The sequence below is a fragment of the Pipistrellus hanaki genome (genome assembly GCF_964339955.1).
Source record: "Pipistrellus hanaki genome assembly, chromosome: 4".
Taxonomy (NCBI): Eukaryota; Metazoa; Chordata; class Mammalia; order Chiroptera; family Vespertilionidae; genus Pipistrellus; species Pipistrellus hanaki.
Window position 1 is genome coordinate 88,543,604 of NC_140506.1, and position 14,158 is coordinate 88,557,761.

The window sequence follows — 14,158 nt, forward strand, 5'->3', positions numbered from 1 at the left end:
CCACAGCCAACCTCCCATGGCCCCTCCCCCACCCAACTGGCCAGCCTGATGACCCTGACCAGGGCAGCCAACCTCCTGCAGCCCCTACCCCTACCCCACCCCCCCACCAGACAACCTCCAAGGGCCCTCCCCACCCCAGCCAGCTGGCCAACCTCCTATGGCCCCTCCCCCTGGCCGGCTGGCCCATGGCCCTGATTGGCTGACCAACCTCCCGCCACCCCAATAGCCCCAATTGCTGTCCAGGTCCAGGGCCCCTACTTGCGCACCGGTCTTCTAGTTTTATCAGTAAAAAACAGGTGGGGAGCCTGGCTGGGGTGGCTCAGTGCTTGAGCGTTGACCTATGATCCAGGAGGTCATGGTTCGATTCTGGTCAGGGTGTATGCCTGGGTTGTTGGCTGGACTGGGTTCACTATCTGTCCAGCTGCCCCCTGCAGTGCACCGTGTAACCGGTGGGGCTGGGTGAGGCGAGCAGCTGTGGTGGCAGCGGTGGCTGCGGGGGTGGTGGGACGGGCGGGTCCCTGCCAGAGAGATGTGGGGGTGGGACAGGTGGGAGGGAAGCCTGCTGGAAGTCTTGCAAGAATATTCCCGCAACAGGTCACTAGTATATAGATAAGGAGGTTGATGGGAAAGTGGATTCCCTTGTGGGCTTGATCCCCAGTGTGGGGCATGCGGTAGGCCCTGCACCCTCCCAGCTGTCCGGCTCCTTTGGGTTCACCGCTGGACTGGGTTCACTATCTGTCCAGCTGCCGCCTGCAGTGCACCGTGTAGCTGGGCGCATGCTGGCAGCATTGTGCAATGTGGCTATTCTGAACCAGAAACCAGCAGCGTTTATGACCAGCTATGAAGTAGTCTGTCCTGCCAGGGCCTGGAGTTATCAAGTTTCAAAGGATTTTTTGTCCGCCAGAGATGGCACAGTGATAATGATGGCAGAGCTCCTGCGCACTCAGGCCAGGCCCTGTGCTCAGTGCTTTGTGTGAACTATCTACACGAATCTCTTCAAAACCTGTGGGATGGGGTGGTTATCACTGTTTGACGTATGAGGAAACTGAGGCTGGGAGCCCTCAGAAGCCTCGCCGAGCTGACCATTTGTGGCTGCAGGATCTGAACGCCAGCGGCGCACTCCAGATCCCCCTTTTCTCCATTTCCACCGACACTGCCACCACCTGCGTGCAACTCACTGGCTCTCCAGGACCCAGGGCCCAGGGCCCAGACTGGCCTTCGCCACACCTGTCTGCAGTTAGGGGTTCGCCAGCGAGAGAGGCAGCAGAGAGCCAGGTGAAGGCCCTCAGCCAGGGGCTCGCCAGGCCCGGGAGTGAGGGTGGGGCTGAGGATCTTTAGGAAAGTGTTCCGAGCGCCCCTGCCCGTCTGCTCAGCGTGTGTGTGTGTGCGTGTGTGTGTGTGTGTGTCCCCGGAGAGGACCCCGTGTCCCCGCTTCTCCCCCACCACCCCATCCCAGGCCGGGAGCCCCACTCCCTCCCGCCCGGCCCGGGACGTGCGCCCTGCGCGCCGGGAAGCCCCGCCCGGCCGATGCCCCTCCTCCGGGAAGGTAAGCGCCACCTTCCCGGGAGCGGCGGGGAGCCCGGTCCGCGGCGCCGCGCCCCGCCCCTCGCGAGTAGTGGCCGGGCGCCCCGGCAGCGCCTCACTCGGGCTCCCGCGCCGCCGCCCGCTCACCTGCGCCCGCTGCCGCCCCCGGTGCGCGCCGCCAGCCGCCGCCCGCCCGCCCGCACCCCGGCGCCACCATGCACTCGCTCTTCAAGAAGAGAAACAAAGGCAAATACAGCCCCAAGGTGCAGACCCGGAGGTGAGGAGGCGCCGCACACCCTCTCGGAGCCGCGCGTGGCGGGGCGGGGGCGGAGGTCTGCGGGGAGCCGGTCCCCCCGGAGGCCCGGAGGGCGCGCACTGAGTCCGGAGTGCGCGGGCCACCTGAGAGCTGGGGATTCCGGCGGCGATGGGGATGGGCTGGGCGTCCTGGGGAAAACACGGAATCCGGCGGCACAGAGAGTTCGAGAGCCCGGAGAACACCGGCTTAGCGCCCGGAGGGCGGGAGCTGAGCTGGGTGTGTAGGCGACCTCCGTCTCCCAGGAGCGCCCTGGCGCCGAGGAGCACCGCCCGGGTGGGGAGTGCTGTGTCTCGAGACGCTACACCCGAGGCGGGGTGGGGACTAGGAGACGCTGTCTGGGGGCGCACGGGGGCGGGTACATGAGCTGGGGTGTGGGAGGGGGCGTTCCCCTCCCTCGGAGAGCGCGCAGGTGCTCGGGCGTTGGGAAGCCTAGAGGTGGGGGTGCCCCCCCCCCCCCTGCGCCCGGTGGGTGTGGGGTCGATCGGGTTGGGGGGCACAGGCTGAAACACCTCCCGTTCCCGCTCCCCGGCGGCAGCCGAGCCGGGGTCTGCGCTGAGCGGGCGGGGTCCGGACCTCCTCCTGGCCGCGCCTCCCCGCCCCCCCACAGCCCCGAAACTGGCGGCGTCTCTGAGCCCGGGGTTCCCAGGGCGGGCTGGGAGGGAATGACATGTCTTGATGTGTTTGCGTTGAGACGGCAGCCCACGTCCGTTTTGATAAGCCTAATGTATTCACTTAATAACCGGTTTAAGGGAGCCTCATGGAGATGCTGAGATTGAGGGAGGGGGCGGGACTTGGGCTGCCTGGTCCCAGCTGAAGGGAAAATGGGGGTGGGGCTCGCATTTAGGAGAGAGCACTTTTCTAAATGTCTCCCTACAAGGGGCTCCTCCAGGCAGGTGGGGCACTCAGAGCTGCACAGTCCACCTGCCTGGGTGTCCTCCCCAAGGTGCACTCACCCATCCTTGACCCTGAGCTGCACCTAACTCCCTCCCAGGCCCCAGATGAAGGTAAGGAAACGCTGGCCAGAGCCCCCACCCTGCCCCTGTGGTCCAGCCCAGGCAGACCTGTTTGACAAGTGCTGTGGGGCCCGGGTGCTGGCTGCTGGCGCAGGGCGTGTGGGCACAGCCCTTTCAGAAACTGCACTGCCCAGTGATCCCACCCGCCCCCACCCCTCCGCTGGGCTGTCTCAAGCTCAGAGGCATTTCTTTCCCTTCCCTCCAAGGCTCCCCCCAGCCGGCCCCTTGGTCTTTCACAATCCCAGACATGGGGCAGGGCCCTGCACACTGCTTCTCTGTGCCTGAGTCCAGCTGGCTCTCCAGCTCAGCTGGGGTCCCGTCCAGTCCCTGAGCTGTTCTCTCGAACATTGCACAATTGCATGCTCTGTGCCAGCCACAGAGGACTGTGCTGTTCTCCCTCCATCAAGACGCGGGCCCCTCCAGTCCTTCATCCCAGGAGATGGGCCAGGCCTCGCCCTGCATCCAGTCCCCCAAGGCCTGGGCTTGGGCCTAACAAAAGGTTATAATAAATCCAGACAAACTGAGAGGGACATGGCCTTTCCGGCAGACGTAGGAGGAAAGGATTCCCATCCTTTATGGCTGGGGGGACTCGGAGGGCCTGGGGTGGCAAGGACCCTGGGTGCTGCCCCTCTCCAGACTCCTAGCCCAAGGCAGCCACCCTCTGCCCTTGGCTGGCTGACCTGATAGATCCGAGATCTCTGCTTTGAGGTGTCTTTCTCCGGAAAGCCTTCTTGGTTCTCTCCCCAGGAGGGAGGGAGAGACTTCCTTTGAGCTCCCATGGCCTTGCACAGTCACAGCCCTGAGGAGGGGCCAGGTGCTTCTCCGAGTGGTCTCAACTGCCCCGTGCACCCCTCTGCTGCCCTTTCCTCTCCCTGGGGTCAAGTTCATGGACTGGATCATGGGGAGGGGGGCAGCCTCTTACCTACTCTCTCAACAAGAACCTTTGGGCATTAGCCTGTACTTGTAGCTCTAAGATGAGGTCACAGGTCATGGGGCACAGGTCCCCGAGTTATTCTTTCACCCTAAGTTTCTGGGGGTCTTCTCCATTGCCAGTGACATTCAGCATGGTCTGGTGGGTGGGAGTTTTGGCCCTGGGCAGAGTGTCTCGCTTCTGATTGTGGCTTTGCCACTCCTGCTGTGGGCAAGCGAGGGAACCTCTCTGAGCCTCAGATTTCTCGTCGGCAAAGCAGGAATGGCGCCAGTCTCTCCTACATGGGGCTCCTGCGAGGAGCAAACGTGACAACAAAGAGAAGGCCTCTAGCACGTCAGAGGCGCCCAGAGAGTGGGTTAGCATCGCCGCCCCAGCTGAGGGGACCCCGGAGCAGGGAGCTGTGACCTTCACACCCAGGCGGTCACGGCTTTGAGCTGCCGGAGTGGGAACTAGCGAACAGGGTGCCTCCACGGAGAAAAGGAGAAAACGGCTCCTCCCTGTTTGTCAGCCTCTCACAGCTGAAACTGGGGAGGGCCGGGACAGGGTGTGAACAGCTCGGCCGCTCCTGTCACCCCGGTTCCTAATGACAGGTGTGGGAGCTGATGTTCACACCTGAGCTAATGACAGGGTCAGCGCTGACGGTGCAGGTCACCAAGGACTGGGAGGGTTTGGAGGGGATCTGCTCTCATCTTCCTGTTCTGTGGCTGACTTCAGCCCTGAACAGCCCTTACTTCCTGGCGGTACAATCTGGGGTGAGCCGCATGGCCTCTCTGTGCCCCTGTGGTCTCACCTACACAGTGGGCACAAGCAGAGTGCCCCCCCTTCCGTGATATGGCTAGCATGAGGCCCAGATGAAATAATTTAGGGAGGGTTAAGATTTATAGGAGGCCTCAGTCCATGGCAGCTATGATGAGCATAATTATTGAACAAATGCACTTACTGTGTGCCTGAACTGGTCAGGATATGCTTTGCACAACTCCTGGGGTGAGGCGTGGGGGGATGGGAAGGAAACATGCACAATCTCCCTGCACTTGATTGCCGGAGCTATGCTAATTACAACCATGGTCACAGGACTGGGTTTCAGGGGGAGGGGGAGGGGTAAGTAGGGGGAGGGGTAAGTTGTCTCCAGCAGGACATAGAACTGGGCAGACGTTTTAGCCTAGTGGCTCTAGTGTTCCCTAACTGGTCTGAAGTGAGGACTGTTAGAGACCTCAGAAATCACGGAGGACTTCCTGGGGAAGGTGTCTAACCTTTCGAGGGGAAGATCCAGCTCTGAAGTTAGACTGACTTCTGCCCGTTTGATTTTGGCAAAGAAAGTTGACCTTGTGAGCCTCCATTTTCTCATCTGTAAAATGGGACTGATCTTGCTCTTCCACCCAGACCTGGGTCCCAGCGAGCACGCTGCAGCCTGGCCTGGTCTCCTGACATCACAGGTTGCTGCGGGAATGGCTCAATCCTAACGTGGGGAACCTGTGTGGGAGGCAGGGCCCAAGGCTTTGTAGGCTGGTGAAAGGGACATGTAACCTCCCAGAAGCCGGCTGAGGTATCCTGAGCCTCTTGGTGGTTAAGAGCCCAGACTCTGATGGCCAGGTGTGAGTTCAAGCCCGTCCTGAGCTGTGTGAGCGTGGGCAGGACACGTAACATCTCTGGATCTCAGTTTTCTCATCTGAGAAATGGGAGTGATGATAGCAACCCTTTAGCTGGTGAAGATAGCTGCCTCCAGCCATCTGGGTGATTGGATTGAAGTCAAATGCGGGTGATAAGCCCCGCCCCAGGCCTGGCTCAGGGAGTGCTCAGTAAACCATAGCAGCCAATGTCAGTAATCGCACACGGCTGTGAAGGTAAGGATCGGGCTAAGCCACGGCTGACCAGGCGGCTGGTCTCCTTCCAGCTGTGGAAGCTGCAGCCTGGGTGGGGCATGGGGTCAGCTGACTCCCAGACATTCACGTGGACCCTCCGACCCCCCCCTTAAGCAGACACATGGAGAGACACACATGCACACACTTGTTAGGGACAGCTGGAAAGCCTGACTGATTTGACGGGGAGGCTTTCCCTGTCAGTAAAGCCTGCCTCCAGCCGTCTGGGTGATTGGATTGCAGTGATCTGACCAGCCTTCTCTCAAGCCCCTCCTGTGTGCCTGCCACAGCCAACGATGTTACAGCATCCCATCCTAACTGTGCCTGCTATTCGTGGTGGTATCCTATGTCGCAGGGGGTAACGCTGAGGCCAAGAGTAAAGGCATTCACTTGGGGGTCACGGCTCCCGATAGCTCATGTTGGGGACACAGGGGCCCCTGAGTAAGGAAACTAGGTCTCTCCACCAGGACCTGGGGCTGGTGGCAGCTGACCGGGCACTGCCCCCGGCCAGTCATTTGGCTTTCGTTTTCGCTGATTCCACCCAGCCATCTTTTCCTTCTCTGGTCTCTCTGGCTTTGCCCTCACTTGCCCAGTCCTTCTCTTGGCAGAGGGAATGAGACCTGATACATTAGATTAAGAACAGAACCAGCTGAGCCTAGGATGGCTGCTACTGGCGGCATTTCAGGCATTGTCGGGAGTTTGTGAGCTTTGCATCCTGCATCTCATTGGAGACAGGCAGTTTTGGGGGGAGAGGCTTAGCTCAATTCATATCACCGGGGCCACGCCCTGCGAGGGGGGGGTTATCCGGGGGTCCTGAGGGGTGTGGGGAGAAGCTGCCTGGAGAGCATTGCCCAGGTTCCTTGTCAAGGGAGGCGGAGCCAGGGCTCCCATCTTGCCATCGCCGTCTGCATCCTCCCTCCCGCCTGCCCCGGCCTGTCCCAGCGATGGAGCTGGAAGAGGGAAATCGCCTCAGGGCTTTGTTCTCTCTGCTTCTGGTTGGTGTGCTGTGCGGCAGCCTCCTGGGTCTGGGGAGGGAGGCCCCAGTCTCTAGGCAGGCTGGAGCCGCCTGCCGCCTGAGCCCTGACCTTTCCCCCACTTCTCCCTGCCTCCTGGTAGCAGCCCAGGCTGGGCCACCAGCCCCTCTTGCCTGGGCACTCTAGTAGCCTTTTCACACTTTCTGCCTCCATCCCAGCAACCTGTCCCTTCTCCCCGGGCACCCAGGGAGCTCTTTGTAAGAGCAAGTCCGATCCTGCCCCCTGTAGCTCTAACCCCTGCCTCAGGCTTCCCTCTGCCCTCAGGCCCTGGGAGCTGCCCTGCACAGCATGAATGCGGACCGTTCCCCCTCACCTCTCCGCACCGCGTCCGGCCACCGGGCCTTTGCCTCGCTGTCCCCCTGCCCAGAATGCTCTTCCCACCGTCTTCACTTCCTTGCTTGTCTTCCTCTCCCACGGTTCTTCTTCGCTGCTCCTGGGGAAAGCCCTGTCCCCTCTCTGCTGGGGCAGACTCACCTTCTGGATCGTCTCACCGCCTCCTGTGTGACTCTCGTCTCAGCAGCCCTTGGGCTGTGTGGTAGCTGAATGGGGACGAATGTGTGTCTCCCCCGAGACGGGCTGGTGCAGTCCACGTGTAGAGTGAATGAACGAGGGTGAGCTAAGATCCTCCTCCTCCTAAAACATCTCACAGGAACACACACACACACACACACACACACACACACACACACACACACACACAGAGGATGGAGCTGGGTTTTATCTGTAGACAGAAATCTGAGGGCCAGAGCAGAGTGCCCACTGCCCCCTGCCCCCATCCAGTCACCTCTGTGAGTTTAGCAAACAGATGGCAGCAACAATACAGGGTGGGAAGTTAAGACTGTGGAGGCAAAGGGGCTTGAGCCAGCCGGGTGGAGGGGGAATCTCAGAAGAGAAAGCACTGAGGACGAGGTGCATCCTCCTGCCTAAACCTGCAGTGATAGCGTGTTGCAAAGCTAAAGCAAGGTGTGGAGGGTGCAAAGAGTATGTTGTGTACATTTTTTAAAGAATATTTTTTTATTGATTTCAGAGAGGAAGCAAGAGAGAGAAAAAACATTGATGATGAGAGAGAATTATTGATCGGCTGCCTCCTGCATGCTTCCCCTCTCTGCCCTGGGGATTGAGCCTGCAACCCAGGCATGTGCCTTTGACTGGAATTGAACATGGGACCCTTCAGTCTGCAGGCCGACGCTCTATCCACTGAGCCAAAGCAGCCAGGGCTGTTGTGTATATTTAAAAAATATACATGCAACACAATTCCATACAGTGTTTTTTTCTTTTTTTTTAAATATGTTTTATTGATTTTTTACAGAGAGGAAGAGAGAGGGATAGAGAGTTAGAAACATTGATGAGAGAGAATCATCAATCAGCTGCCTCTTGTACCCTCCCCCCGCACCAGGGATGTGCCCGCAACCAAGGTACATGCCCTTGACCGGAATCGAACCTGGGACCTTTCAGTCCTCAGGCCGACGCAAAACCGGTTTTGGCTCCATACAGTGTTTCAAGATGCAGACATAGCTACCGGTATGCATTGAAAATGTAAAACAGGCTTAGGAAGAAAGCAGCAGCTCCAAAATGAACGCCAGCCTCAAGGAGGGGCCTAAGGGATCATGAACAACAAACCACATTTTTTTTCTTTTTAAACAAAATCTGAAGCAAATCTGGAACATCAGCTAAATTGTGGTGGATTCTTTTCAGGACTTTCTGCATGTTCGAGTTAGGTCATGGGTTTTCAAGTTTTTTCTGGTGAGGGGTGGGACAGTCAAGGAGAGCTGGCAGAGGCCACGGCCAGGAGGGGAGCCCAGCATCCTACAGCTCAGCGCCCCATCAATAGGAAAAGGAAGGATCTGGGGGAGGAAAGGGAAGGGGCCTCAGGACGGTAAGGTGCCCAGGCATGGCAGGCAAGAATGGTGGTCAAGCCGGGAGGTTCCGGATGGGGCCTCCGGGGATGGGGAGGTGAACTTGGAAAGGTGTGAACATATAAGAGTCTCTGAGGTTGAGGCCTAGCTTGGGACAACTGTCCTAACTTATCATTGTTGTCTTTCTTAGACAATACTCCCTCATCTCTCTTTTCCAGGCGAGGCTCAGAGTCCCAGTATTCTGCCCAAGGACTCTCAGCTGCGCTGACCTGAGCATTCCTAGCTGGGAGCAGGCAAGCCAGCTGGCAGGGGCCACAGCTGGCCGCTGGTCCATCCTTTCCTGGACGGAGGGGTTTTGCCAGGTCCTTGTGAGATAAACACACACAGCGCAGTGGCTGGCAGCTCCACCCGCTGCCTGCTGACCCTGGAAGGCTGCAGAGCCGCAGGAAACAGTCGGGGGCAGAATTCTCTGTTGTCCCAGGTGCCTGGGCTCAGATTTCAGACTCGGCCTTTTAAGGTTTCTCCGTCCAGGGTAGGGGGCCTCTGCTTCCAGTTCACGGTGGAGGAAGGATTCTGAGTTTGTGCCTCCAGGAGCAGAGAGGGCTCCGGAAGAAGAGCTTGACTCTTCCCAACTATGGGCAACTAACTCCCCGTGTTACTGAGGGGGAAGCTGAGGCCGGCGGGCAGGGATGGGGGGCAAGGTGGGCAGAGTGGGGAAAACCTGGGTTTGGGAGCCAAGAGCTCACCTTCCAGGTCCAGCTGTGTCACTTGCCAGCTGTGCCACGGCCATATTCCTGTCCCTCTCTGGGATTTGTCCTTTTTAAGTTTTTTTTAAAACCTCATCTGAAGATATGTGTGTGTTTTTGAAAAAAATATATTTATTGATTTCAGAGAGGAAGAGATAGATAGAAACATCAATGATGAGAGAGAATCATTGATTGGCTGCCTTCTGCACGCCCCTAGTGGGGACCGAGCCCACAATCTAGGCATGTGCCCTTGAATGGGAATCGAACTCGGGACCCTTCAGTCCAAAGGCCAATGCTCTATCCACTGAGCCAAATTAGCCAGGGCTGAAGATATGTTTTTATTGATTTTAGAGAGAGGAGAGGAGAGAGAGAAACATGAATAAGTTGCCTCATACACACCCCAACAGGGGCTCAAACCCTTGAACTAGGTGTGTGCCATGACTGGGAATCAAACCCGCAACCTTTTGGTGTCCAGGATGACGCCCCGACTAGCTGAGCCACTGGCCAGGGCTGGGATTTGCTCTTCATCACTGGAGTCCACGCTTCATGAAGGCAGGGACTTTGCATGCTGGGTGGTTGCTCCCAAACCCCCAGAATAGTGCCTAGCTCATGGCAGGTGCTCAGTAAACAGTGGAGAGAGGCCCGTTTTGAATTGGGGAGTTGGTGGCATGTGGGGTTGTGGAGAGGACTGGCGATGATATGTGTCAAGCATCAAGCACATAGTAGATGCTTAATAAAGGGAGACCTGTATTCCTTATCCCGCGGTCTTAAAGCAGGAATGCTATCCTAACACATCCAGGGGCGCCAAGAACAGCTTGAGCTCTGTTTAAACCTTGCAAAAATCTTCAAGACACCCCCTGTTGTTACAAAAATCAGCTTGAATTTCTGTGTGTGTCCAAAACATATGCCAGACACAGCAGAGGTGGTGAGGCCTTCCCTACGCAGAAACAGACTAGGCCATGAAGCAGCCGTAGTTACTACACCAACAGCCCTCTCCACCTCACTTCCCCAGGACTAATAGCTGGGTGTGGAGAAATTTACTGCCTAATTACCTTAGAAGTTTCTGGTAAGGAGGATATCAGTCAATTGGCCAATCAATCTGGTATTTATTGGCTACTTCCTGCGTCCTGCTTTCTCACAAGACTTCCTTCCGGTAGAGATCGAGGATTCCTCCTGTAACACATTGCTGTGGGTTGTTTTCTCATTCCCACCCTGCTTGCACATTAGAATCATGGGAGGAGCTATAAAAAGCAATGGTCAGGCCCTGTTGAAGACCAATTGAGTCAGAATCTTTAGGGTCACAGCCAGATTTCAGTCTTTAAAAAAAAATGAGCCCTTAATTCATTTGGCTCAGTGGATAGAGAGTCGGCCTGTGGACTGAAGGGTCCCAGGTTTGATCCCGGTCAAGGGCATGTACCTTGGTTGTGGGCACATCCCCAGTATCTTGGTGTGCAGGAGGCAGCTGATCAATGTTTCTCTCACATCGATGTTTCTAACTCTCTACCCCTCTCCCTTCCTCTCTTTAAAAAAATCAAAATATTTTTTTTAAAAATTGATTTCAGAGAGGAAGGAAGAAATAAAGGGAAGTAAAAGCATCAATAATGAAAGAAAATGATTGATCTGCTGCCTCCTGCACACCCCACACTGGGGATCGAGCTCAAAACCCAGATATATGCCCTGACTGGGAATTGAACTGTGACCTGTTGGTTCATAGGTCATTGCTCAGCCACTGAGCCACATCAGCCGGGCAAGATTCCAGTCTTTTGATGTGCAGCCAGAGGTGTGAACCACATATTTACATTCATTGCCTTGCTCCATCTTGTATTAGAGTTATGTACACCTTGTTTTCTCCTTCAGTAGCAGTTTCCCAGTCTGTTCTTGTATTCTCAATCATCCCCTAACATTTTGTTTCAGATATATATCTTATAAAATGGCTTAGAGCTGGCTTTTGTTTTATTTCTATACTAGAGGCCTGGTGCACGAAATTCATGCATTGGGGGGGGGGGTAGTTGTCCCTCAGCCCAGTCTGCACACTTTCCAATCTGGAACCCCTCAAGGGATGTCTGATTGTCTGTTTAGGCCTGGGAGCAGTCGGACATCCCTCTCACAATCTAAGACTGCTGGCTCCCAACCACTCATCTGCCTGCCAGCCTGATCACCCCTAACCACTCCCCTGCCAGCCTGATCAACTCCTAACTGCTCCCCTACTGGCCCAGTTGCCCCTAACTGCCCTCCCCTGACAACCTGGTCACCCCTAACTGCCCTCCCCTGCTGGCTCGATCACCCCTAACTTCCCTCCATTGCCAGTCTGGTCACCCCTAACTACCCTCACCTGCCAGCCTGGTTGCCCCTAACTGCCCTCCCTGCAGGCCTGGTTGCCCCTAACTTTCCTCCATTGTCAGCCTGGTCACCCCTAACTACCCTCACCTGCCAGCCTGGTTGCCCCTAACTGCCCTCCCTGTAGGCCTGGTTGCCCCTCCCTTTCAGGCCTGGTTCCCCCCAACTGCCCTCCTCTGCAGGCCTGATTGTCCCTAACTGCCCTCTCCTGCAGGCCTGGTTCCCCCCCCACTCTTCCAACTGCCCTCCCCTGCTGACCTGATTGCCTATAACTGCCCACCCCTGCTAGCCATCTTGTGGAGGCCATCTTGTGTGTTGGAGTGACGGTCAATTTGCACATTACCTCTTTATTGGATAGGATTGCACTTTGATTGGCCAACAGACCAACCAGACACATAGCATATTAGACTTTTATTATATAAGATTCTCATCTGAAAATCTTTATCTTTTAACTGGCAAGTTTAACTCATTTACATTTATTGTAATAACCCATGTGTTTGGAACTATTACTGCCATATTGATTTGTATTCCTTCTTATTATGTTTTCTTTGTGTTCTTTTCCTGCATTTTAGTGGATTGAGTTATATTTTCACAATTAAAATTAGGATTTAAGGCCTGAATGGACAGAACAAATGAAAATACCCTGGCCGAGAGGTTCTGAATCTTTGTAATTATAGTTATTGAGGTGCTTTCTTAATCCTACCTAGAAGCTATAAACCTTTGGACAATAAGGACTTCCTCATTTTTTAGGGAGCCCTTCTGTAGCCCTTAATTCCAGGCCTTGCCTACACATGGGGCTCAATAAATAGGTGTTAAATTGAGCATTTTATAGCTTGTCTTCAACAGCTCCTGTTTGCAGGGGCTTGGTAATGCAGATGGGCCTGTCGCAGGGCCTGTACGAAGGGCAGCGGTATGAGAGAGAGAGTTGGCGGATGAGGGTGAATATTTACTCAGCAATAATTGAGTATTTACAAATATTGTCTACATAGAAACTAGCTGGGGTGGCAGCAGCCACCAGCTTAGAAACAAACCCTGTGGCCCCAGGCAAGTGGCCCCTCCTCCCTGGGCTCAGTCTTCATCTGCGGTGGGAGCAGTAATAGTACTGATGGGTGGTTATGAGGATCAGGGCGGGAACCTGTGTCAAGCACCAGATAGGGTGTGGCCCGGGGAGGTGTTCTTTTCATGCTGTCTGCCTCCCTCCAGCCAAAAGGCCTGCGTGGAGGGACAGGCTGAGAGCCCCCCATGGTGTCTTCTTAGGAAGGCGACTCATCTCCTACGTTATCCCACCACTGGCATTCACTGTTCTGATGAAGATGTCAACACGATGGGAATCCCTGCGTCCCCCTGGGGGCGAACGCCTTGCTGCGTCGTCCTGTCTCCTATCTCCCCGATGTCTCCCTCTCTGTTTGTGGATCTGTGTCTCCCCGATGTCTCCCTCTATTTGTGGATCTGTATCTCCCTGATGTCTCCCTCTCTGTTTGTGGGTCTGTATCTCCCTGATGTCTCCCTCTCTGTTTGTGGGTCTGTATCTCCCCAATGTCTCCCTCTCTGTTTGTGGGTCTGTATCTCCCCGATGTCTCCCTCTGTTTGTGGGTCTGTATCTCCCCAATGTCTCCCTCTCTGTTTGTGGGTCTGTATCTCCCCGATGTCTCCCTCTGTTTGTGGGTCTGTATCTCCCCGATGTCTCCCTCTCTGTTTGTGGATCTGTGTCGATGTCCCCGTGTTCTGAGGAGGTGACTCTGGAGCTTGTAAAAATTCTGGCACCATTGCTTCCCGGCTGTGTGACCTTGGGCAAGTCTCTCAACCCTTCTGAGCCTCGGTTATCTTCATCTGGGAAATGGGGAGACAAGGGTTGTTGACTGCTATAAAATGTCTGCTCAATTCAACACCTATTTATTGAGCCCCGAGGCTTTGAATTAAGGGCTACAGAAGGGCCCCCCAAAGATGAATAAGTCCTGTCGTCCAGAAGTTATAGGCAGGATGAAGAAAGCTCCTCTGTGACTATAAGGATGCCTCCCTCCTAGGGCTGTCATTTCAATGGGTGGTGCACGAAAGGGCTGAGCAGGCCATAGGCACCTATAGGTGCTCTTACTGTCTTATAAATATTCGTATTCACCAGTCCTTTCCTGAGTGCCTGCTGCGCTGGCCTTTGTGTCAGGGACAGGACTATGTCCGGGAGTGACAAGCCTTCGCTCTCTCAGCCAGGTAGTGTTTAAAGGAGGTGGGGACTGGGGCCACCCAGCACCCTAGGTGAGCTTCCCCCCAGTTCTGGGGGTTTCTAGGGAGGCACTCAGGCCTTGGCTGGCCCTGGGGGCAGGCAGGACCCGCCCAGAAGAGGGTGTCAGCAGCAGGAGGCCAGGACCCTTCTATGGCTCGGGGAGGAGCAAGGTTGGTTCCCGGGAGAGGTGTGCACCCCTTCACATTCCAGACATTCCACGGCGGTGCCTCCTGCTCCTGCCTGCTCCTGCGCACGCCCACTGAGGCACCATTAACCTGGAAAGGGAGGAGCTGCGGACGTGTTCACGGGCTGGAACGTGGGGCCTGA

General features: G+C 56.0%; 1 protein-coding gene across 2 annotated transcripts in view; it reads left to right on the plus strand.

Annotated features, from left to right (window-relative positions):
* The first annotated feature begins 1,559 nt into the window (after positions 1-1,559).
* Positions 1,560-14,158, plus strand: part of PPL (periplakin) — a 49,621-nt gene continuing 37,022 nt past the window's right edge. The window contains exon 1 of one of the 2 annotated variants that reach the window (XM_084882263.1): positions 1,560-1,801. In XM_084882263.1, the coding sequence (XP_084738389.1) occupies positions 1,740-1,801 (62 nt within the window). In that variant the 5' untranslated portion in view covers positions 1,560-1,739. The remainder of the gene's footprint in view (positions 1,802-14,158) is intronic. The other variant, XM_084882262.1, reaches the window with a different exon arrangement.